Source organism: Phaenicophaeus curvirostris, chromosome 1, assembly GCF_032191515.1.
Source record: "Phaenicophaeus curvirostris isolate KB17595 chromosome 1, BPBGC_Pcur_1.0, whole genome shotgun sequence".
In the NCBI taxonomy this organism is placed as follows: domain Eukaryota; kingdom Metazoa; phylum Chordata; class Aves; order Cuculiformes; family Cuculidae; genus Phaenicophaeus; species Phaenicophaeus curvirostris.
In genome coordinates, this window is record NC_091392.1 from 89,515,145 (window position 1) to 89,540,879 (window position 25,735).

Sequence of the window (25,735 nt, forward strand, 5' to 3'; positions counted from 1 at the left end):
TATATATTATTCTTGTTCTATAGGGCTCCACTACCTTTAACAAAAAAAAAAAAGTTTTAAAATACTGTCTACAGCCATCCTATCTATAAAACATTACTTCTCTGGAACAAAGCAGGAATATCATTTGCCATCTCCAATACATGAGCAGGAAATCCTTCAAAAACATCAGTGACTGAATGTTGCAGCTCTTAAGCCTATATTATGGCAACTGGCAGATAAGCTTATGTGCTGCTGTACACTTCAAGAAGTAATGTCTAGTGAAAGTATATGTACATCTCAAAATGCTACCCCAAAAAAGCTTAGCTAATAGATAAAAATCAGTTTTCATTCTAAACCCCTCCTCAAAACCTCCCACTGCCTCCAGTGAAACAGCTGGGATCAACAGTAGTACACACACCCCCCATATGCAGTAATACATAGAATAGTTTGAATTGGAAGGGACCTTAAAGATCATCTCATTCCAATCCCACTGCCGTGGGCAGGAGCAGCCTTCCACTGGACTTGGTTGCTCAAAGCCACATCCAACCCAGCCCTGAAGACCTCCAGTAGTATTGATTTGCCTTCTTACAGTGCTATTATGGATTATAATAAATAGGAACAGACCTCCTGAACTGAGTAGTTCCAAGTAATCTACAATATCATCATCCCTAAAGATTATTCAGCACTGACTTAAAAAGCAAGAGCATTCTGTTCTTGAAGAGCCATCATGTACTTCCTGTACCTCCTGGATTCTCTCAAAATAAAGACCATCTGATTTTTTTACGTAACTGAGGGCCATTAGCAGAAGGTGGGTGGATGAAAAGCAGACACAGGCATAAATTCGTCCGCAGTAGAAGCAGGCAAAAATATTCCCTCAAGGTCAAAAAAAGGAAAACTGCATCCAAAAAGCAGATCAATTAACAAATGCTCCTACTGAAAGAAGCTACCACACCTGAAGTCATGCTCAATCACACAAGAGGAACTAGGACAGAAGCAACACTTTAATGTAAAAAACATTCTATCAATACAGATGAAAGTAGTTAGTTGTGGATAAGCAGCCTAAACACTGACACAGACACAGCACAGCTCCAAAGAACTCTCACAGCATTTTGATAAGGATTAGGGTTTTGGTGAAGAGGTGCAGCCTCCAACAGCAGCATAAGAGCATCCCCACTATGCCACGCAGAGCAGCAAAGTCGAGCTTAAGTTAGAAGACTGGAACAACAGCTCCTATGAAAAAGCCTTTCATGGTGTCAACAAAGAACAGATCCATGCAGAGGGTTTTAGAATAACTGAGAAAATAAAAAACAAGAAAACTGTGTTTAACTTTTTTCCCCTAAAGAGTAATGATTCTTCAGATTTGTCAGCTAGCATTCAAGATGTGTAACTTATTCCTTATGTACATCTGTTTCCTGAGCTAGTTCAGTACTATTAAGCTTTGTGCCAGTTTAACCTGTGAACAGCAAGGCTGGAGAACTGGAAGGCTGTAAAGTCCCTTATGATGGATGGAGCAGTTGACAGGGGACAGGACAAGAGGAAATGGCCTCAAGCTCCGCCAGGGGAGGTTTAGGCTGAACATTAGGAAAAAATTTTTCACAGAAAGGGTCATTGGGCACTGGCAGAGGCTGCCCAGGGAGGTGGTTGAGTCACCTTCCCTGGAGGTGTTTAAGACACAGGTGGAGAGGTGCTAAGGGGCATGGTTTAACGTCTGATAGGAATGGTTGGACTCAATGATCCGGTGGGTCTCTCCCAACCTGGTGATTCTATGATTCAGACAGGCAATAAGGTGGTTCCTACACTGTGAACACGTGCCACAACCAGTGCTACACGCAAGCTTTCTTCAATCAACTATGGACAGCTATCGACAATGTTTTTCCCATGACAAGTCAAGCACTATATTAAACACCAACGTTTCAGATTTCTGAAGAGAGCTTTGGAACTTCGCCTATCCAAGCAGGAAAGAAAGGGTTAAGTCTGTTTTTCTCCAGTCTTTCGAAGGTAATTAAATGTGTTTTCTATCATCAGTGCCACAGTTTTTGATAAACATTGTCTAAGCACCACTGCCTCCTCCTATTGCCCCTGTGCTTCTACAACAGACGCTGTAATCTTGGGGATGCGGAGAACGCATCAACATTCTTGACAAGTGCCAAGAGACAGAGCTGCACACAGTCATTATGTATTTTGGTTACACTGAAACAGTAAACTGAACAGTTTAGTTTTACACTTATCAAGACTGCAATTTTACATTATAATTAAAGGACTTCTTAAAAGCAGTTTATGCAAGGGAGAATCCTAGCATTTTTCCTCGCATACACACAAAATCCCTAGGCATTACTGCTTACCAACATGCTCAGTTAGATTTGGCACCTGCAAGAGACATCTTTGAGTGCAGCACCTAGCAGGTAAACAAAACACTTCAGGCAGAGCAATTACTTTTAAATATCTTGTTCTTCCACAAATAAGACTGACAAGGCCAAATCAAGACTACCTGGGTAGATTTTTAGCTATCCCAAAGAGCTCAAATTCCAGCGGCATCCATAGGCCTCCCTAACAGCTCTCAAAAAAACCCAGTCTCATTTTATACTACTCAGATTTCTGTGACAGATACCCATCATCCAAATAACCAAGCTTCTAACGTCTCACAAACAAATACCAGTATTGTTTGCTAGGTATGAGTCTCTGGCCATTAACTTGGATTTCAGTGAAACTATTCAGAACCTGTTTAACCTCCGTATCAGTTTTAACAAGCGACAAAAGCTAGATTTATATGGTAGTAAGAACTATTATAAGCACGTCTTTTCCTCCCTCTCAAATTTTCCAAAGCAGAAATAGCAGTGGAGTACCCAATCCTAGTGAAAAAAAAATTATAAGAAACACTTTAGTGCTTTATTTGGTTTCCCAAGATCTTTCCCTAGGAGTATTTCTTAAATCAAGAGAACACATCTAACCTTCCAGGACTACAACTGCACACAGGAGTCCCAGCAACTGTTACTAGACAGTGTGCATATCTCAGATATTGCTACTAATGCACTTGCCCTCCCAACGAGCCAAAGATGCTCACACGTTCATACATTATCAGCAGTCACGCACCCATGCTTGTTTAGTGGTATTAACCTAAGGCATTATGGGAAAACTCATCTTTATTATATCACATGCTTCCTCCCTAACTCTTTCCCCTTCCTTCTGAAAGATTTCCACGAATCTAAATAAAAAAAAGTTTAATACATTCACAGCAGCAGACTGACCAACCTCTGAAAGCAAGGATAACCCAGTGAAACTATCCTCTAATAAAACTATATGTTATATTATATATAATAAATAGTAGGGATACAAGTATAAGAGGAGATATTCTTTAACGACAAATAGCACAAGGAAGAAAACACTGGAAGTGAACAAAAGCATTACTTCCACAAGCACTTGCATAAAAAAGCACTTGGTCCCTAGCAAGGTGAATAAAACATGGTTATTTGGGGTTTACAGCTAGGAAGCCCAAGGCACAAGCCCCAGCATTCTAGCCAGTTTACGCAGCGAGTCTGTAATAGGACATTGCTGAAACTCACACCAACCATATTCTCTTACACAGAAACTTGTTCATTTCCAAACATTAGAGATTCATGTTGATATTCGTATTAAATTGCTGATATGGAAGCTTTCTAAACTATCATGAATTTTCACAGGCTTCTTTAGAAATTGCAACCCCCATGCATTACAGATATGCTTACAGATATACAAGTTCAGCATACATGCTTATCAGTTACAAACAGTAAGAAAGGCTGTGTCAGCACTTACGCCTGGCAATGCGTGGCTGTTCAGTGATTCTTCTTCTGTTTGAAGCGTGGGTTCCTGAACTAATCCGATCATTTTAGGTAGCTTTTCATCTCTTTCTCCAGAATAGTCACAGATGCTGGATCTGTCCAAAACAAAAAGGAAAAAAATATTTGAAGATAGCAAGCGCTGAAAAATCTGAGTAAAGCTTCAAGTACAATTTTTGCATTCAAACTGTGAAAAGTTCAGCTAATATTAAGAACTACCAATTCATTCTTCCCATATCCAGCTCATTAATTTCTCAAGCCATTTTCCTCACCCTAGCCACCTCTCAGAAGATTCAGCTTCTGACCATGAGGTTAGTAAAACCAAGTACTGGTGAAAAGAGAAAGTGAGTGCTGTGGGAAAAGAGGAAATAGAGAGAGCTTAGAAAAATTTTTGAAAGAGAATGTTTTAAGAAAGTTCAACACAAGAAATTTTCCTGCATTCCTTATTCTAGAGTTGCAAAGTAGTGCATTTCTTTATACAGGAAAAAAAAAAAGAACTAGGAAATATTTAATACGACATCTTTTGATGTTTACAGTGAATTTAAGATTTTTTTTTCCCCCCAACAAACATACTGAGATATAATACAGGATTGAAAAGAAATAAATTACATTCTCCAGTTCTGTGAAGCCATTCTTGTTTACATACAGACACCAAAATTAAAGCCCCATTATTGGATTGACACTGGCAGTTCATAGGTTTGTTCACTTCTGTTTCAATAAATCAAAGCAACCATTTAAAAAAATCCACACACAGTTAAGCTTATTCCAGCTTTCTAATTCAGACTAAGGACAGCATTAGAGTAAGTTAAGATATCAGACAGTAGGAGAGCAAAGCAAAACAAATGTTTTCGTCTCCACAGAGAACGGGGAAAAAGTGTCTGAACATCACATACAGCTCATGCCATTCAGCCCTTCCACATTGCTGGAGGGCATGCAGATCATAACTTGATACCATCATGAGAAAACATGGCTATTTTAGCTATCCTACTGATTATCCCCAAGCAGATCCAGGGAGAACATGGTCATCTTATGGTCCTTCCTGTGGGGCCTCCTACTGTTTTAGGCAATGAACACAAGTTTTTAGGCATATAAGGTTTAGTTTGTGCAGTTTGGTTCTTTGCATCCTTTTACTGTAGGCTTACTGATAAGGCTATAGCAGCACTCAGGAAATAAGAATTTCTAAGAAAGGACACTGCTTCTCTCCAAGTATTTCAATAATCTTTATAGCCACCCCTTACCGAGGCTGCCCGTTGTCCTCAGACGATGAGTGGAAGCTCTCCATCTCCTCACTGTTCAGGCCCAGCTCAGACCCATAGCTCTGGTGCACCAGTTGCCAGAATTCCTGCTTGGTCAGCCTCTGCAAGAAAGCGAGCTAGTCAAGAGTTACAGTACAGGACAGCAAGATGCAGGAGGTAAAATAGTAAGAAGTCTTAATTACGCCACAGCCTTTAACCTCAATTCTGAGAGGAACTGAAAGCATTTAGGTATCACGTTTCAAGATTGGATTTCAGCATTTTGGGGAACTGTACTCCTGTCTAGTCCATATTCTCAAAACATCACTGTTCAACCAATAACACCAGACATGAGAAAAATTGCTATTTCAAGAAAACTTACACTTGTAGGCACTACCTGCTTCTTCACGAGTCACCAAAGTTTTCGCAGATATCTTCAAGGTAGCTCCCTCTTGAATTTCACTCAATAAGGCACAAGATCAGTAACAAGTAGACAGCCAGGGACTCCCCTCTTTGATCTTGGACAAACTGCTTAACAGAGACGTGCCTGTTTCCTCAGGACATTCAGAGCACTTTACAAACAGCGAGAGGCTAGCGTTTCAGCCACTACAGACACTGGTGTCTACATCAACCAACTGCCCCACTTCACTAAGGTGGAACAGGAGGTCCTCACTTTGGAACAACACCAGAACCCCCTTTACCAAAAATAGTCGCTTTCGCTCAGCAACAGTATTACCTTGTCTCACAACTAACTACTCTTCTCTTTAATACCTCTGTCCTGCTCCATGAATTAGTTCTGACAGATCACCAGGAGAGTCAGGAAGTGAAAGTAAGTATAACAAACCTATATCAGCAAAGTAAGCAACCAGGTTCAAAGTCCAGCGCAATTGTAAGGTGGGGGCGGGGAAGAGAGAGGGAAAGAAAGGAAATAAGAGTTCTGGGATTACGAAGAAACCCCTCATATTGAGGGTGGTGAGGCCCTGGCACAGGTGCCCAGGGAAGCTGCGGCTGCCCCATCCCTGGAGGTGTTCAAGGTCAGGTTGGATGGGGCCTTGGGCAGCCTGGGCTGGTGGGAGGTGACCCTACCCATGGCAGGGGGGGTGGAACTGGATGACCTTTAAGGTCCCCATTCTATGATTTAGCAGAACTCAGAGAGCAATAATAGTGATCTTAAAAAAAAAAAAAAAAAGAGAGAGAGACTGCACTGGAAAATGCGCCTCCACCACAATCCATATTGATCACGGGAACAGAACTGTGCTAATGAGACAGTAACACAAGTCAAGCCAACTATTTTGCATGAAATGATCACATGAAATACCCATGCATTATTCAAAGTGCTTTTCATCGATCCTACCCACCTCCCTGTGGGTTGTCACACTACCTGCACTTTCAGACAGACACGCAAGAGCCAAATGAACACAGCCTGAGGAGCCCCCACCACCTCCCGCCACACCCACCCTGCCCAGGGAGCCCACAGTGCCCCAGGACCCCCACCTCACCCCTAATGCCACCATCGTGGAATCGCTAGGCTGGAAAAGACCTTTGAGATCGCGACTGACTGTACCTGCCCACTACCAATGTCCTTAAGCAACTCATACACTTATCTTTTAATCACCTCCTTGGGCAGCCTGTGCCAGTGCCTGAGAACCCTTGCAGGGAAGAAATTTTTCCTACTATCTAATCTGAACCTCCCCTGGTGCAGCTTGAGGCCATTTCCTCTCATCCTGTCACCTGAGCAAAGAGACCAACGCCCACCTCACTACAACCTCCTTTCAGGCAGTTGTAGGCAGTGATAAGGTCTCCCTCAGCCTCTAAAAACCCTTTCCCTCAGCCATTTCTCCTAATGCCTGTTTGCCATCTCCTCCACAAGCTCTGCTGCTTTTCTCTGGACACACTCCAGCACCTCAATGTCTTTCTTGTAGTGAGGGACCCAAAACTGAAGACAGGATCTGAGATGCAACCTCACCAGCACTGAGTCCAGGGGCACAATCACTTCTCTGGTCCTGCTGGCCACACTGTTTCTGAAATAAGCCAAGATGCTACTGGCCACCTTCTTGGCCACCTGGGCACACCCAACCCTGTTCTCTGCTGCTCTGCAAGAGGGGTTTTTGCCTTGGGTATTCTCCAGCACAACAAGGTTTCAGGCTTTTCAGAAAGAAAAGAGAAGCTGGTAGAGATCTGTTTCAAGGTACTTAATCCTACCAAGGACAAAGTAAACATTAAAACACAGAACACACCTATAAAGCAGGCGTCATAACAGCTATGCACCAGCCCTCCTCTGCTACAGGGCTGTGTTCGGCAAAGATATGCAGCACAAGAAACATCAACATACAGCTACCTTATTTTCCTCAGTAAACTCCTAGCTAAACAACTACCTACAGGTGCTTCCACTAAATGGTTAAGAACAGGAGTAGGCATTACACAGCTTCAAAATATGACTGAGATGTTCCTTTAGGTAGCACATCTTTCAACCAGAAATTCTGAAGTACAAACAAAGCCACTTTCACTTTGCGGACCCATATTACCAGCGTTTGGGTTTTTTCCTAGTCATAAGAAAATAACTGGAAAGTAGTTAATGTCACTAATTAAATTCACTCACACGTTCTGCACCAGCCTGTGGGTAAATCAGACTGCCCTTGTATAGAGAGCTCAATAGCTTGAGGAAACAGAGAAACTAAGCTATGCATTTCAGGAATCTATAAAGCTGCTTCCTGTGGTTTTGTGAAATCAGAGGTACCGGCTTCTGCTTCTAAAATGGGACTCTTGCACTCTGCTCCATTATTCCTAGCTCAGTCAGAAATAATAAGTTGGTAATGGTCAAAGCCCAAGATCAAACCAGACTTGCTTTATGCTATCACAAAGCATTAGTTCTAGAGGCAATAAAGGGCACAAATTTTCTGGGTCAGACTTCTGCTTCCGAGAGGGTGGTTTCAGAAGGTCTGAAGCTTAAAAGGCTGAATCTAAACATGAATTACTTTGCCCACTAAAGGTGACAATCTATGCTGGGTTCTTCCTCGGTTCTCTTTGTATACAAGAAATGCTACAAGAAGCAGCTGGGACATGCTTGTGTCTTTTCAACCAGCAGCAGAAAACATGAATACTTAGTTTCACAAAGACAAAGTGGTGGCATAGCACAAGCAATACTACAGAATACCACTCTCAAACAAAGCCATTGATTTTTACCCCCTATGGACAGATGCAGAACAAGACACTTCACAAAGGCTTACTCCAGAGACAATCCCTTAACATGCACGATGCTCCCACCAGGCAACTCTGATGTGGAATTCTGCCTAACTACTAGTTCACAAAGGAAAATGGTGAACTCCTGCTCTAACTGCCCAAACATGAAGGTCAGAATCGACCTAAGCTCTTGTTGATCTTTAAAAAAGACCTCACTGCACTCAAACGTACAAACAAACATCTCTTTCACAACCTTCCCAAACAAGCTGCCAGGCAAAACAGAAGGGCTCTCCTAGTAGATGTTTTCCACATGAATTCCAGCTCATCAGAAATTCTGGTCCCTTCTCACACCTCTAGACTTACCTGCTACAATGTCTCTGGAGACAGGTGCAAATCTCTACCCAGCAAAGTGTAAGAACAATAGGAAAATAAATCCAACTCTTAAGGAAGAGGGCTCATGGGAATTGAGACTGATTAAGTTAAGATCTTGTTCCGTTAGAAATAAGGAGCACTGTGTTTGCTCAGGATTTGAATGACCTGCCTAATTAGATTTTAATTTGTTCCTTCTCCCTTAAACTAGAAGGATATTTGACACCTATGAACTTTAGGACAATAAAGCAAAAGTCTAAATGTCATTGTTCTTACTATCAACAGCAGCCATTAGTAAACTTGTTTTATGAATCTGGAAAGCCTATTGCAAAACAGGAATTTTGGCAGATTTTATGAACTGATGCATTATTGAAAGCCTCAGTGGATGTGGAAGCAGCTATCTGTTTTATCAAGACCGGTGTCATGTCTCTTCCAGACCTACATTAGTGACTCCTTATTTTCCATGATGCTTCCCCTTCAACCAGAAGCATTTAAAAAACAATGGCAAAGTAAAAGCTTAAGAGGCTCACTGTAAGCACATTTTGCAACAGGAATAAAAAAAAAAAGTGGGATTTTCCTTGAAAGAAAGAAGTCTTTACACGGACATTACAAAAAAAATTTAACCTGGGAAAGGACAATCTTAAGAGGAAACTACCCACTGATGGCCAGAGGAACCAAAGTTAAAAGGAACCAAATGCACAGTACCATACTCTGAGCAATATCTGAAGGAGAACCTCCAAGATAAAGAATTACAACTCGGCTAAGGGGACCAGAAGTCCTGTCAGAACAGGGATACAAATCTGGGAAAGAGCATCATGATGGTCAAAGTAAGCTTAGGCACAAAACAGCACATATCTCTTACCCAACGCAAGTCATTTCTAACAGAAATGCAGACTTCACAGAAGAATACTTGTTCAGTTATCTAGGACGTGCGTACTTAAGTAGAGGCCAGAATGGCCACAAGATGGAGATCTGGGAAAAGAACATGCTGACCCTGCTAAGAAGTTCTGTAGGAGGTGAAAGCTTAAGGAATGCCAGGTAAAGCAGACAGGTCACTATGAAGAGACGAGACTTCACCACATAAAATCTACACCAAAGAAGAATTGAAGAGGGCAGAGCCAGTGACTGAAAACTACCTCTGCACAAACGTGATTTGAAGAAATTCCAATTTCTATCATCTGGATCCAAATCCTGCAAATTTGGTATTACCTACCATCAGGTGGCGCAATCCAGCACTGTGAGAGCTGCGTGCAGAGGTGTAGATTTCTGACAACATCCAGACTTTTATTTTATAATTTAACAGTTGGATGTCACCTCCAGGTCTAGGAGATGGACTCCAAATAATTAAGTTACCCATGGTTTAAAATACTTGGCTATTTGTAGAGGCAACATTAAAACCATCTCCTTTCAGAGCCGATTCCAGAGCGAGACTTGGGGTTTTTGTCATAAGCCTTACAGATGCTGACAGGATCCCTTTGGCCACTGAAGCCGAGAAACACCAGGCTTCATGTACTCTGCGTACTAGATACCATGCCAGTGCCTCAGATGTGCAAGACCTCTTTCAAATGTATGTTGTTGCTGCTGCAGGGATCGGGGTGGGGGGGGGGGGTGGGGGGGGGTGGGGAGAGAGAAAGCAGCAAAACTACTCAGATGCACCAATGCCTTTCTTTTAAAAGCAAGTTAGCAGACAGCTGTCCTTGTAGTAGAGTCAGTGGATCCAGCTTTAGCAACATCACTTTCTACTTTCACTTTCTCAGTGCCCCTCTATAGCTCTATAGATCTAGTTTGGTAAAGCAGTAAAGAATCATAAAACAGGTTGGAAGGGAACTCAAACTTCTCCTAGTAGAAGATCAGAAGTCACTACTACATTGCAGAAGCAGGAGATTAGCTTAACAGAAATCCTGTTTCAAGAAGCAGCTCCAAGTGTACCACATTAAAAAGCCCTACGTACATCTCTCAGCAAAGCTGTTTTACAGCTGAGAACTCCAAGTGGAAATTCACGTAACAGACTTCTATCTTTCAATGTATTTCAGTAAGGATGCAGAATGCTAACTAAAATGTTAGAAAGAATATGGAGTATGCCCAAGCTACGCAGATGCACGGGTCTCTAAAACCTGCTGGCTTTATTAATCTCATCTTGCATGCAGTCCATGCCCTCTACATTCATTTCTATCCTGTAGCTGCGGCTTGGAAGTAAAAACTTCTTCTGAATGTGACACTTATTTCAGTGGCAAAGAGTAGAAATGCACAGAAATAACTCACCCTGACCAGCACTGAAGCTTGTTGCCTCTGTTCCAGCCCCATGAATAGGTCTGTATACCTGACTGCCCATACATTCACCCTCCAGCACCATAAGCTAATCAAGTTAATTACCATTCCTGACAAACTTCATCTAACAAAAGCAAGCCAGGTTAGTTCCAGTTGCACGTTCCAGTCAAAAGATGACAGTAAATTGCGGGTTTTGCAGTGCTACTGCTAGATTCATGACAAGATGGCTATAATGTTAACAGCTCAATAGTAGTTGACAGGAAGGATAAGAGATTTGCAGGAAACATTAGTTGTGCCTTACACAGCATTTCCTTTATTTTCAGCTTTTGTTTGACAAAGAATGACTCTAGTCTGCCCTAAAACTCATCTAACAAAAAACTTGTATGGATACAACAGAAGCAGTGTAACAGCTTTAAGCCTTTGGGGACCATTGTAGTGCAGAGTTATATGGGGATGTTTCAGTGTTCAACTGTGTTGAAATATTTAAAGAGCTATAAACAGCAAGGAATCAGTTTGCAGAACTTGCATTACTTACAGCAATGTTCTGCAAAAGCATCAGTCCACTTTTAGAAAGATTAGCTTAAGCATCTACAAATTGCAACATAAATCAATCTAACTAGCAGAGGTTGCCAAAATACACTTCTATATCATACAGCCCGCCTTTGTTGCATTTATTCAAGGTCACAGGAGTTGTAATGAGTTGGTTGGCAGAGGTTCAGATAACTTATCTGAGAAGGTGACTTTTGGCTTTTTCCTTAAAAAGAAAAAAGCTTTCATGAAAAAAACTCTTGCCTTTTTAATTACAAAGTAGACATAGAAAGTGTAGAAGAAAATGCATGCCAATTTAACAACTTCTGCTTCAGTTGGTGGTGAAGAGAAGCATGCAACCTATCCTCAAAGAGAATGCTCCATCAACAAAGTTGTAGATGGCAGTATGAGAGGCAAAGGATGGCAAGTTATCTGGGATCTAAAGTGCAACAAGCTAAAGGAGAACATCACATCAGATTTCTGTCTCAAAGAGAAAAAGGTAATTTCTTAAGGGAATTTTTTTTTCTATCTTTCAAAACACATCTGCTTACATTTGAAAAAAATTGTTACTTAACAGGATTACCAAGCTTACCTTATCCAGCAACACATTCTGCCATAAGCGGAAGATACTGAGGTAGCTTCTGTCTCTTGCACTGAACGACGTGAAGAAAAACTGCAAGAAAAACAAGGTGCAAAAAGCTCACTTGTAGGTACTTTGGAGAAACCCAGAAAGCTTCCTTCTATCTTAAATATCCTAAGGTTTCCAGTAACAGCATAACCTCTTGCACTCAAACCTGGTCTCATATTTCTCACACTTCACACTATGACTTTTAATAAGCAAGATTTAGTTCCCCAATATCAACACAGTACTTAAAGACACTTGGCTCCCCTGGGCATACAATTGCAATCATTTGTACCTTTAGCATAAAGGAAGAGCTCCCCTTCAACTAACTACACAGTAAAAATCTTTCTCCCACCTCCAAATAGGAGGTGAAACAAGTTAGATGCATATACCTGTTTCTAACAGGCCACAGCCCTTTCCATCCTTCCACCATATATTCCTTTTACTAATCTCTTCACATGACAGAATTAAAATAGCTAAAATAGGAGATCAAATTATACGCATCATTCGCAATATTGAAATCTTTCCCATTTGAAAGTTTGTTTTGCAGAGAAAGATTTGTCTTCCTTAGTGATGGAAGTTAGTATTTAATAAATTGAGAAGGAACAGCCAAATACAAGTAATCACAGTCCACTCAAAGAACAGCTCCAGATCCACCCTGGAAAACTATTCTCTGTATCTAGCCAAGAATTATTATTTTCAAGGCATTGACAGAAGAAGTATCATCACGTGCGTTGCACATGAGAATATCATGCTCTTCAGTTTTTCCAAATACTCCCCTAAAGCTACACTTCCCAGAATATAAAATTGTATGTTCTATGCGTAGATTTCTCCAAGAACTCAAAACCCATGATATCACAGCCCTTTTATTTTCAGCAATTTTCTTCCAGAGACACTTTCAATCCAGTTAGATCACAAAAATATCAAACTTAAGCACTCTAATTCTGAAGCCATGCTCTGAACTTAGTTTTCAAATGGCTTTCTTTTGAGAAGCAGTGGGACACGAACTTCCCTATGTTCTGGTTACTGCATCAACACTAGTCTGATCAAACTAAAGATGAATTATCAAGCTAATATGCACAGGGATCTAACCAAACCCACCTTCTAATTCTTACCGCATTTAAAGATTTGACAGGGAAGTTACTTATGCAAATTTAAAACTACAACAAGCGCTCTGCCCTGGATATCATATTTTTTTTAAAAAAACCCACAAACACATTTAAATAGAGGTTTTCACCTTTTCTCCTTTTGTTGCTATTTGTATGGCATTTGGAATGAGCCGAGCAGTTTTCTCCTTTGTCATGAAAGTGATATCCTTCAATGCAATAGAAATCTAAGCAGAAACACATTAATAAGACATATTAAAAATAACTGTTAAGGCTAAAAATTTACAAAGTCACAGAAAATGCAAGAGGAACCCAAGCTAACCCCAAACACTGGGATGTAATTCAGCTGAGATCACAAAGGCAATCACTGTCCCTACTCAGTAAGCTTAACAGCAAGCATTCCGAAATAGAAGCAGGTTACAATGACTTATAAATTCCCCCTTCTGTCATATTAGGACTAAGGAAGCAAGCAGCTTTCTTTTTCCCTTCCACTCCTCCAGCAGCACTTAAGGGTAATGGGCACAATCCCAACAATATACAAACCACATACCTGAAAGCCAATCCCAACCAGTACACTATACATAAGGCAGGACATAGATCTGATAGCAACTATCTTGTCTATGTCATCTCACAGATGTTACCAATCTAATCTTTCTTCAGACGTTTGTTTGCAGTCCAGACACTGCAAAGTTATCTTCTTGCTCCAGTGTTTTTACTTTGCATATTAGTACTTGAAATGTTTCATTTAGAAGAGCATAGTCTGATTGGCTGCAATAAGCCATTTCCATTCAGCCTATCCCCTTCCCTTGAAGGCAGGACTGTACTGCCATTCAGCTTAAAGAAAGGAAGAACATACATTTGGATCTTGCTTTTTCCTGTGTGTGCAGAATGTTCTTCACTTACTGTATCTCTCTTTGCATCAACACAACCTACTAAGGAGATCCTAAACCTTGGCTCTAGGCACTGTAGCTAATCTCAGATTGTCTTAAGATACCACCCTGCTAAAAGGGCAGGAATAGGTTACCAGGATGTATGCTGCCTGGCTGAAAAAAAAAAAACAATCATTCTTTGATTAGTTTATATATTCAAGGGTGTCATTTCAAAGGGAACTGAAAAAAAAAAAAAAAAAATCAAGTCTACAATATGAAACATTCAATCATCAAATCCACCTGATGAAATCAAGCTTGGTTTTCAGTTAAGCATTTCTACATCCCCCTCTTTGTCTTAAGTACACAAGCCATTTGCTGTCTGTCCTATGTACTTCAGAGCATACATAGTAAAATTTAAGCAATTAACTTAAGGTACGGGCAGTCTCACAGCCACAGAACACTTTGGTACATCTCCATCACTTATTAAGCGGGTAACCTTCCCATTCTCATCCACTGCCTCATGCTATTCCTACAGCACATGCAACAACTGCTTGAATGACAAATTTTAACTCATTAACTAATTTAACAAAAATAGATGGTCAACACATCACAAATATCTACTTTTGCCCATACTGTTCAAAAGCTTCGGGCCACAATTTGAGCACTTCCAGAAGTAATTTATAAATTCTCTTCAGCTATTCTTAGATACTGGTATTTACAGGTGAAACCAAACCAAGTTAAGGTTCAGTGCTAGAGAGTTCTTGAACAGGACAACACCTTATACTGTATCACTTCTGGTCTTACAGGACAAGATTACATGTTACATCTCTTTATAAAGCAACTCTCCTCGGCAAAGAGAGGCAAGATGTCATTCAGAAATGCAAAGGATGCACTTCAGCATATCTCCTGATCTCCTTCCTATGCTGAAGGCACTGCCTGAGCAGGCTTGCTTCAGCATTCAGATGTCTGCAATGCTACTCTGATTTTACAGAGCAACAGAACTACATTTCCACTCAGAGATGCAGGCTCTTCTTTTCAGCACGAAGATACTAGCATGAGATTATTGGGATAAGATTTGTCTGAGAGAATCTTATACGCTGATAGCTCAGGACAAAGAGGAGGTGGGATTTGAGTGAGCTAAGAAATCTTACTGTGGTCTCCCATCGGAAAATGTTGCTGTGGAAACAGAGCCAGTTTTCAGAGAGATACAAGCGTCCTTGCAGCAGTATATCCTTCTGGAGCGCACAGGCATAATCTACATAGAGAGCAAGAACAAGTTTAATCACTTTTTGCAGCTCAGTTGATCCAAACCTGTTAATTTAAAGTGAGATAAGGCTACTATAATAAAAGTAACAAAACCATTTCTTTCACTCTTCAGAAGTCTATGAAGGAAGACTTGTACTGGGTTGCATCTAGACCACTGTTCTGGGAAAATCCCAGTGCCAGAGTTGATGGAAGTATCTGCACAAGGACAGCATTTTATTTACCAAACCCCTACACGCTATGCTGTATTTTCAGAAAAGAGATACCAGGCAAGATCAGGAGTACAAGGAACAAGCATTCATAAGTCAAACTTCAAAGCACCTAAACAGAAAACACAAACATTTTATAGTATAATATTATACTATCAACTCCAACGTAACAGTAGTTCATAACGTTGTAGTAAGATAATAATTTCCTACTGAACAGATCCTACCACTAGCTAAAACTATCTGCAGAGCAAGACACTGAAAGGCAGCTTGAAGCTATCCAGTTTGTCAAGGAGGGGATATTTTCAGTAGCTGGCTGTCAATTTTATTATGATACTGCCTCTGGCTGAAACATCCCTACTGAGAAACAGATTTCATCTAGAATGCAATTACCCATCAAACACCTGCTAATTAAGAACAAGAGCAGAGAATTTGGTCGATTTTTTTTCTTTTGACAACTTCCATAATTTCAGAGCCTGAGGATTCAAGCAAAAGGAATTTTCAGAGCTACTGCTGCTAGATAGTTCAGACAGACCAACTCCTTTTGGAGGCTTCAATGAAGAAAGTTACCTTATGTACAGAAAATACCCAGAATGTACCTATTTATGCAGGCTGTTAATAATTTTAACTTTAGAGGTATCAAAGTTTTGTTATTTTGAGAAGCATTGTATCTGGTATTGTCTGAGCCAGAATTCTGATTTTGTGTACAAGATGAATACAGTTGATCTTCACATACCAAGAGGTTCAGGAGTCCCTCACCATCCTAACTTCAAGGTAAGACTGCATCAACAGAGGCTTTTACTATGATTTTTAATATTTCCTTGTGTTTTCTCCTAAAATAATCAAATGGAAATGAAATGTCTTGCATAAGGCACACATACAAGCCCTTGGAGACATAACTGCAATCAGAATTACATAGATTAAAGAAATCCAAATCAACAAATTGTAAGTGCATGCTTAAAGAGAAGTTGAATAGTAAAATGCCGGGAGAGCAGGGAGAGGGAAGGTAGGAGTTTGAGGCCAAGGACTTGAGGGAAGCATTACCAAGAAGTTTGCATTTGACTTCTAAGTTTAAGGGGGGAGAGGGATTCTGACCTACAAATATTGGAGCACTGGGCAAGCGATGAGCCACACCATGACCTACCTACACAAAATAGAATATCAAACCAAAAGGGAGATATTAGCATCACTCCTTCTCAGTTTTTCAGATCCAGTAACTTAAGATGCTGCTTGCAAACAACGTTTTCAGACAAATTACTGCCATTCCTTCAAGCTCCCATTTCAAAAGTCTAAGTAATCTTTATTTCATTATAAGAAAAGAATTATGTTTTGTATAATATTTATATGCAGTGTTTATTACTCTTTTTTGATGGCTAAGCTAAGAACAGCAGCAAGTAATCACTCCTTTAAGCACTGTAAAGTCTGTGATAAGTTTCTCTGCATCAAGCAAATGAAGAGCTCTTTGCTTGGAGGATGCAAAAAGTCCTTCCAAAGTAGCACTGCTTTTTACCGGATAAAAAAATAAAAGTAAAATAAATGTATATAATGTAATTACTTTGCTTTTGATGGAGCAAGTGCTACTTTGTTTAGATTCGTTCATCATTAAGTTTTTCTTCAAGTCCTTGGCAGTCCATTCACTGAAAAGGTGCTTCAGAGTTTGCACCACAGCTTTCTACATTAATCCTGCTCAAGGAGAAACATCAAAACAATGCTTTGAAGTAAAATCTTTCCTTCTGTTTTACTTCTATACTGAACTGAAGTACTTGAAAAATCCGAAAAGCATTTTAAAGGATAACTGCCTTCTTCTGAGGCTACAGAAGAATGCAGGGATTAACTGTTTCTGTTCAAGTGAAAGCTGCAATTTCTCTTCCATTAGCCTGAAAGGAACTCAGCATGCTGAGAATGAATGAGCCAGCACTTGCAGTCCAGAAGGCCAACTGTATCCTGGGCTGCATCAAAAGAAGCATGGCCATCAGGTCAAGGAAGGTCATTCTCCCCCTCTACTCAACTCTCCTGAGACCTCACCTGGAGCACCCAACTTAAGGATACAGAATTGTTCCAGAGGAAGGCTACAAAGATAATCAGAGGGCTGGAGCACCTCTACTATGAGGACAGGCTGAGAGAGTAGGGGTTTTTCAGCCTGGAGAAGGCAAGGCTTAGGGGAGACTTTACAGCGACCTTCCAGTACCTGCAAGGGGCTACAGGAAAGCTGGGTAGGTGGTCTTCATCAGGGAGTTCAGTGACAGGATGAGGAGTAATGGCTTTAAATTGGAAGGAGGGGGAAGACTTATATTAGACCTTAGGAAGAAACACTTCATGCTGAGGGTGGTGAGGCAGTGGCACAGGTTGTCCAGGGAAGTGGTGGCTGCCCCATCCCTGGAGGTGTTCAAGGCCAGGTTGGATGGGGCCTTGGGCAGCCTGATCCAGTGGGAGGTGTCCCTGCCCATGGCAGGGGGGTTGGAATTGGATGATCTTTAAGATCCCTTCCAACTCAAACTATTCTATGATTCTATAGACTGACAATCTCTTTAACATTCACTTCTTTAAAGGTTGCATAAATTGAGAGAAATACTCCAAAAGGAATCTGTCTTTTTTCATAAAGCAGGCAGAACAAGAGAAGAGGATGGATCTTACTTTCTGTGGAGGTACCCAATGGTAGTTCAGAGACAGAAGAATAGAAATGCATCTGTTGTACTTAGAATTTGCCAGAAAAAAAACACCTTGGCTATGCTACAATATAGAGTTAACAGCCAGCAGACAAGCACTTTTGATGCAATAACATCTTACCTACTATAAGTCTCTCCGAGTCTGGCAGATGAGAAAACTGTCTCTTGAATTCCTCATTCCTATATTTGTAAGTGGAACTTGAGAGCTGCAACAAAGACCGGTAAAAGATTAAGCAAACAGATTTATTTTCAGCCATCAACTGTCTCCAAACTGGATGTGTAATTTCATCTTGAAGAACAAATGAACATCAAAAGAGTAATAATGAATAGGTGGTATCTAAGCATGATCATCACTGTAACTTTATGCGTGCTTATGTAAGAGCGCACTTCCAGTATTTACAACAGGACAGGCCAAGCTGTTCCTTCTATCAGGCCAGATGCCAATTACAAGGCATTACAGTTGTATGATGGCAACCTGCTTCACTCATAAGGACAAGAGCCCCTCCCAAGGCTATATTTTCTAGCACAGATTAAATGAAGAGGCAGCAAGGCCACAACACAGGAGGTGACAGTGCAGATCAAGTCCTCAGGCAGGCCACTAACCGGATGCAAGGACAGAACCTAGAACACCAATTTCTAATTGGAGTACCACTTTGGGAATACTACAATGCAGTGGATTTTTTTGTCAGTTGCTATAATTAGATCTGTAGGAATAAAGCCAAAGTTTCCACCAGTAAACACAAACAGCAGCACCATCACAATCAACTCCTGATTTCCTGACCTGTTTTATGTTTCACCCTATATTTAAAAAGATCACTGTCTATAGTTCATCTAATATTCAAACTGGGCAGTAAACTCATAGCAAAGAAGATTAATATTGGTGGACTTAAATTCCTTATGCTTATAAATGAATGCCTTCACTTCCATTCAAACGAAAAGCTTCAGCATGTTCAGAAATAATTCTACTGTAAAAGCCCCATTTTTAATTTTGCAGTAATAACAAGGCCATATTTTTTTTCTTAGCAGGCATTGGCTACTTTTAGGGGCTGCCCTAACTAAATGCTGTATAAGGCAATGACTCATCTGGACATCAGCTAAAACAAGAAGTTGCTTTGAAGTGTTACTCAAACAAGTTATAAATACACTATAAAACACTTTTACACCTTTTTATTAACCTAACGATGTTAAGCACGAGGCTACTACTCTCTCCTTGAGCACTTGTATTAGCCCAAAACTTGATGTTCACCATTAAGCCCATCTCTACCATAAGATTTGTCTAGGGTTGGGGAGGAGAGAGAAAGGAAGCAGAGAGCCACTTTTGACTGTATGACTTTGCAGTGTTTAGTAAAAAAAATACCCAGTTTTAGCAGACTGCTGCAGCATGTTAGTCACTGCCCTTTCATTACGTCTGCGCCTGTTGTCAAAACAATCCCAAAACAAAGACAGGGTTATCTTCAGCTTGAGGGTCTTTTAATAAGTTGCTGTCAATAGTTCTCCCACCTCAAGATTCTCACATTTGGGTGTTTTCTAAAGGGATTCCTGCTTCTTGCAGTTCACAAGCACCCTGAACACCACCTCCTTACATACACACACGCACATATCCTATGATGGTCTGTCATCTACCTATACTTCTGAATAGAGCTCTTTGGCCACAAGAACACCTAAGTGCCACTTTAAGGTCAGCTGTTTATAACACAAGAGGGCAAAGACACCCCAATGCATTTCAGCTTTAAAAAGTCAATATTACTTTCTATTACCGTCAATAAAAAAGTATTTATGTCTGACCACTGGTGAGTACATATTTGCTGTCAATGTTCTGAGCATTGTAACACAGAAAGACAGCGAGGGTAGGAGACAGAATACAGCCATCCCTCCCCTTCTGAGAGAAGCAAGCATGAAAGCTTTAGACAACTAACAGGATGACACGCTAGGCATGTCCTCCAAGCTGTATGCTTCCAGTTATATTTCAGCTATTTCCAAGATGACAAAAATAACACTCAGAGAGCATGTCATCTACTAAAGCAGACAGGCGATGGTTTTGTGGTCTTGCTACATCGTGCCCCAAAAGCCATGCTTAACTGATCATCTGGAACAGGTGCACAACGACTGCACCACTTTCAAGAAATGGAGTTCTTCACAATTACTCTGGGAAAAGACATGGAGAAGAATGAAAAGCTAACTCGGATCTGTAAAATTTCCCCTCGTAGTCCCAGAGACTCTACAGTTTACACAGTCATACCTCAGCTGACTGAGGTTTGAGCTTCTGATGAGAGCACTAAGATACATGGGTAGAAAAGAACTGTCTGCCATGACCACAAAAGAAAGTTCACCATCTTCAAGCCTAAGTTATGAATCCATGATTTACTAAGCCATGATTTTAAGGAGCAAAGTACTTACTCAAACATGCTGCATACAGATAAGAGCTACACTGAACTTAGGCATTTTGTAGTTATAAGAAAGAATCAGGAAGAGGGGAATACGAACATTACAGTATCATGTTTATAGCTGTACCTGAATCAGCAAGTTCAACAGCTCCAAGAATTCAAACTCAAAATATCCTCAGTTTGACTTAGAAATGGAATGTCTCTAGAGCATAAAACCCACTATAGCTTGTCTGAAAAACCCTTGTTGACATTTAAAAGACTTCTGTCACAAGTGACAAACAAGCTATAAGAAATCCTCTTATTAATTGTAGAGTTCTACTGAGTTCCAAGGACATCTATGAGGAGGCAGCTCTGAACTCTTACCTAGTCAGAATAAAAAAACGAGAGCACAGAGAAACTTTTTAACCTTATCTTTTGCTTTCTTTGTACAAAACTAGTTCACTTAGATGTCCAGTACGTGGATTGGTAATTAAGAGATCGCTCAATGGACTTGGGAAACAATGGGGACAATTTTAACACTACTGGCAATATCAATTTCCTCAAAGTGAAATAAACAAGACATTTCCATTTCCACGAATACAGCATCTCAATCACCATTACAATACCCAAGATTGTGACAGCATTTGAGGCAGGTTGCCACCTCTGGGTTACAAAACTTACCATCAAATATTAAAAGAAGACAGGCATAAATTAAGCCATAGTATGTTGTTTAAGAGATGAAAACAGCAACTCATTTTTAACACATGCACATTTCTAAGTTTAATTATAAGCCATCAGGCAAACACTTTGCCTGAGGATAATATAGCCTGTGCTATATTTAACCACTAAGAAAAGTGTTAAGTCCAGTCAACAACATAGTATTCTTCATCTGAAGCCACAAAATATACCAGAAACCTGTAAAGTAACATAAGCAGAAGAACTTCTTCAGCACCATCCAAGAAGTTTTATAGAAGACTGTCATGCAAGAACTAGATACAACTGGAAGACATGTAACCAAGTGATGTTTGTACCTTGTTTAGAAATACACCAGAGTCCAAATATATAAAGTCAAGTTCCAAAAATAAATAATATCTTAAATAGGACTAAGCAGAGTTATTTATGTAAGAAGCCTGTTAAAACCCTACTTCTCTTCACATTTACATCTTCACATTGTAGACACTGCAAATAATTTGAGCCATTTAGGAAACTGCAGAGGAAAATTAAGCTACACTTTCTCCCAAGAGTACAGAAATAAATGCTAATTGTTAGGAAATTATTTGATTGCACATATAACTGAGCACAGAAATAGTCAATCAACCTCATCAGAATAGTGTGCACATTTTTAACATTTGGTAATGACAGCAATAACTTCACGTTTGCTTTGTTAGTGTTTTCCCCTTGTTTTGTGACACCACAAAAACCATGTGACCCAACAATCTGCACTCTATAGTTTTGGCATGCAGCTATGAATACAAACAGCTGAGAACACAGCTAAATTGGCCTCACCACAAGAGTAACAGAACTCCGATGTGACCTCATTTTGAAAGGTGCATGCATGCCTCTCAAGGAGCTTCAGTCTTCACATCAGTTACTAAAGAGCCTGGGATTCCAGAATTGAAAAGCGTATAAACAATCTGCCCAACGCTCCCCCCTTTTATGCTCATTAAACCATCAAAATGTGGTCAATGAGACTCAGTTTTGTGCCTGTCTACAAGCAAGTAAATCTGTGCCACTACCTCTACACTCCACCTAAAGACCACCTGAAACTAAGACTCCCCCATAACAGACTAGCTTGACCTGAATTTTCTTATGAAGTTTCTAGACATAGTTGAGAACAAGTTTGGAGATATTACTAAGTTTACAATAAGTTTAGCCTGGAGAAGAGGAGGCTGAGGGGAGACCTCATTGCTCTCTACAACTACCTGAAAGGAGGTTGTAGAGAGGAGGGTGCTGGCCTCTTCTCCCAAGTGACAAGGGACAGGACAAGAGGGAATGGCCTCAAGCTCCGCCAGGGGAGGTTTAGGCTGGACATTAGGAAAAAATTTTTCACAGAAAGGGTCATTGGGCACTGGAACAGGCTGCCCAGGGAGGTGGTTGATTCACCTTCCCTGGAGGTGTTTAAGGCACGGGTGGACGAGGTGCTGAGGGGCATGGTTTAGTGTTTGATAGGAATGGTTAGACTCGATGATCCGGTGGGTCTCTTCCAACCTGGTGATTCTATGATTCTACACTACCATATTAAACATCAAATATCTTGTAAAAAAAATTGTCACATTTCTACTAAAGAATGCATTATTTTCTTCCCTCCAAATTAATACAAAATCCTGCTTAGCATCAGGAGAAAGGAAAAGAAAACAGCCTCCAGACCAACACACAGTCAGAGAGGAGTTTGACGCTATACAAAAGGCTACAAGTATTCCTGAAACTTATCTGCTAAGGGAGAAGAAAAAAAAAAAACCACAAAACCCCAAACAAACAAACCAACACAACAAACCTACTGAGGTCTAAAGCCTTACTAGGTTAGGGAAGAGCTAAGGTAACAGCCCTGAACAAAAGCCTCATTTAGCAGTTTTAAGGTAGGTAAAACTTAAGAATTCATACTGCAAAACAGATTCAAGCAGACTTCTCTATAAGCACAAGATCAACAGTTTCTCTGCTTAGGTTCTGTAAAACGTGGCAAGTCTGACAAGCCTTTCCATCAGAGAAATGTTGATCCCACTGCAGATATCTGGTCAGTCCAGAGAAGTTCATTATGACCATCTGATCAAATCTCTAACACAGAAGCCACAGCTACCTCACAATTTAGCTCCTGCTTTAAAACCAGAGCTGCAATGACCAAATGTCTCTTTGGGAAAGAAAAAAAGAATTACCTTCTTAAATTGAAAGTCACTGCTAATGGAAAAAAATCCATCCTAGTTATGGATAGTTCTTCTTCCAGTGGTCTGTTGGTGACTTATCTTCACTTTGTGAATTATTTTTGCATTGTGAACAAGTTACCCCATATGACTTCTTTTGGGGTAGGGATTAAGCTTCTGGGCTCTACTGGCAAAAAGACCTTTTTTCAGACTTATTCTCACAGCCCTTCTGAAGCCCCTCCTATTTCCAATGTTTCTAGTGAGCTAGACGTAGCATTGCAGAAGTCACTGCAAACATGCAGAAATCCAACTCACATTTGCTTTTGGGGAATCCCAATGGAAGCTCACATCCACGTGATTACTAGTCTCCCTTACCTCTTCACAGTTCTACAGCAGTTCTCAGTTTCTTCTGAAAACAAGCACAAGGATGTATTTTGAAAGCAGACTGGTTCTCTGTTTAACCCTGTCACAAGCAAACAGTCTGGATCCACTCTGTTAGTGTTCTAATTTCACTAACCACTCTTTGACAGAATCATAGGAGAAAAATGGGTTAGAAACAAAACTTTCAATTATTGAATACTCATAAGCTTCACTAGGAATAACTTACTGTGTTTATCTAAAAACACAAAAACACTAAACTTGCAAAGGGTAAGAATCATTCACAGGACTCGTACAGTGCCCAGTTTTCTTCTAAAGAAGCAGCTATTTGATTACACTTGATTATTCACATAGTTGTATTTCACTCATAGCCATAGGAGGCACATCAACCAACAAACAAAGAAAAACTAGCAACTGTTGCCAGGGTGGGCTCAGCCACTGTATTCCCTAGGAGCCTGCCTTCCAAAGTTCCCATGCTCTCACAGAAATGGAAAAAAAACTTGTAGCCACAGTAGGAGGGGGAAAAGTTTAAGGAGTGAGGGCTATTTTACTTACATTCATTATATGCTCTTCTTCATTCACCCTTAACCTCTATGGAGAGGAGAGTCTCGTAAGCACAGGTCACTCTTCCAGTGGGTCACTGGCAGGCACAGGGCTGTGAGCTAGGGTCATTATGTCACCTTCTGTAGCCCAGCCCCCCTCTTATTTGCACAGGCTTAAGGAGAAACAGATCTAAGCACTTTAGTGACTGAGCAGAAAACAAACCAATGGTCGTTCTGCTTCAGTGGCATCTGTGTATAGCCAGGCTGGCATCCAGGAAAGATTTCTGATGCAGCTACACCTTCCTTCTCTTGGAGATACAACACGTATAATTTCAAGGAAGGGATTTTAAAATACACATAACTAGCAAATACTCAAGCTACTGTATTTTCTAAAGCGTTGTTTGTTTCTGTGGGTTTCTTTTATTAATTGTATGAGATCCTACAAACAAGGCTAATGACAGAGTCCCTAGTACCCCAAAAATAAGTGTTACTATTAACTAGTTCTCAAAAGTGCATGGGCAAGCATGCTAAAAATGTTAGACTATTATTTACTACTAACACTGGTAGCTTTCAAAAATACATGTAGAAATAGTCAGAACTATTTCATTCTGGAGAGCTTCTGAAATATTGGACGCTCACTAACAAGTACTTGACGCCCAGAATCATGAATCTGACTGAATTAGCTACTTTGAAATGGAGCTGCTCCTATTTATTTCAAAGACCAAGTCTAGTACATCAGAAGTGCTGTGCCCTACAGCACCTCAACAGTTGTCTAGAACTCACCAGCTCCACTGTGGGCATCTGTGTCATCAAGACGCTGCTGACCTGACACACGATAAGACTTTGCTTTTCTGGAAAGCAGGCTGACTGGTTGACTACTGACCATGGAGGCCTGTATCACAGCTGTTTACCCCACAGTGCAACATGAACTTCGCTGGACTGGAGTTCTGCTCAAAGGCCTGGTCATTTCCTGTATGTCACCAGCCATCTCTTCCTTCTGAAAACAAGGAAGGAGGTCTCATACTCGAGCTTTGACTACAAAAGCACAAATATATAGTCATGTCAGAGCATGGCTTGGGAAACAGCATACAAAATTGACAACTGAAGTTGTCACAATCAATTTTGACAGACAAGAAAATTCAGCATCATATGACATACTAAGAGCGATGCTGCTAACACCAGGTTACATAATTAAAAACAGAACAAAAGTGCCATTTCTGTGAACAAGTTTAAAATTTGATTCCATCCCAAGCAGAAAGCAAACTCAGACCTAGTGTTTAAAAGAAGAAAGTTGTAAAGTTATTTCTTCTGAGAACTTTAAGTTACACAGCCAAATAAAGAATTTTTTTAATGTTTTTAGGAAAAAAAAAGTAGAAAAGTTCCTGAAGAATTTTGTAACAAAGTATTTCAGTTGAGAACATGAGGCCCTCTCCCAAGTTTGTCCTTCAAGATCCTACAAGGACTAGCTCAATTTCACAAGCCATTGTATTTTAGTGA

General features: G+C 40.4%; 1 protein-coding gene across 3 annotated transcripts in view; it reads right to left on the reverse strand.

Annotated features, from left to right (window-relative positions):
- Positions 1–25,735, reverse strand: part of GRAMD1C (GRAM domain containing 1C) — a 54,775-nt gene that overhangs the window by 17,131 nt on the left and 11,909 nt on the right. For 2 of the 3 annotated variants that reach the window (XR_011338363.1, XM_069867547.1), the window contains exons 3-8: positions 18,222–18,306; positions 15,117–15,220; positions 13,228–13,323; positions 11,961–12,041; positions 5,030–5,148; positions 3,769–3,889 (exon numbers count right to left, since the gene is read on the reverse strand). Coding sequence is in view for 2 of the 3 variants with exons in the window: in XM_069867547.1 (XP_069723648.1) it covers positions 3,769–3,889; positions 5,030–5,148; positions 11,961–12,041; positions 13,228–13,323; positions 15,117–15,220; positions 18,222–18,306 (606 nt within the window). In the remaining variant the exon portion in view is untranslated. Of the gene's footprint in view, positions 1–3,768; positions 3,890–5,029; positions 5,149–11,960; positions 12,042–13,227; positions 13,324–15,116; positions 15,221–18,221; positions 18,307–24,251; positions 24,273–25,735 lie in introns of those variants that run through there. The other variant, XM_069867557.1, reaches the window with a different exon arrangement.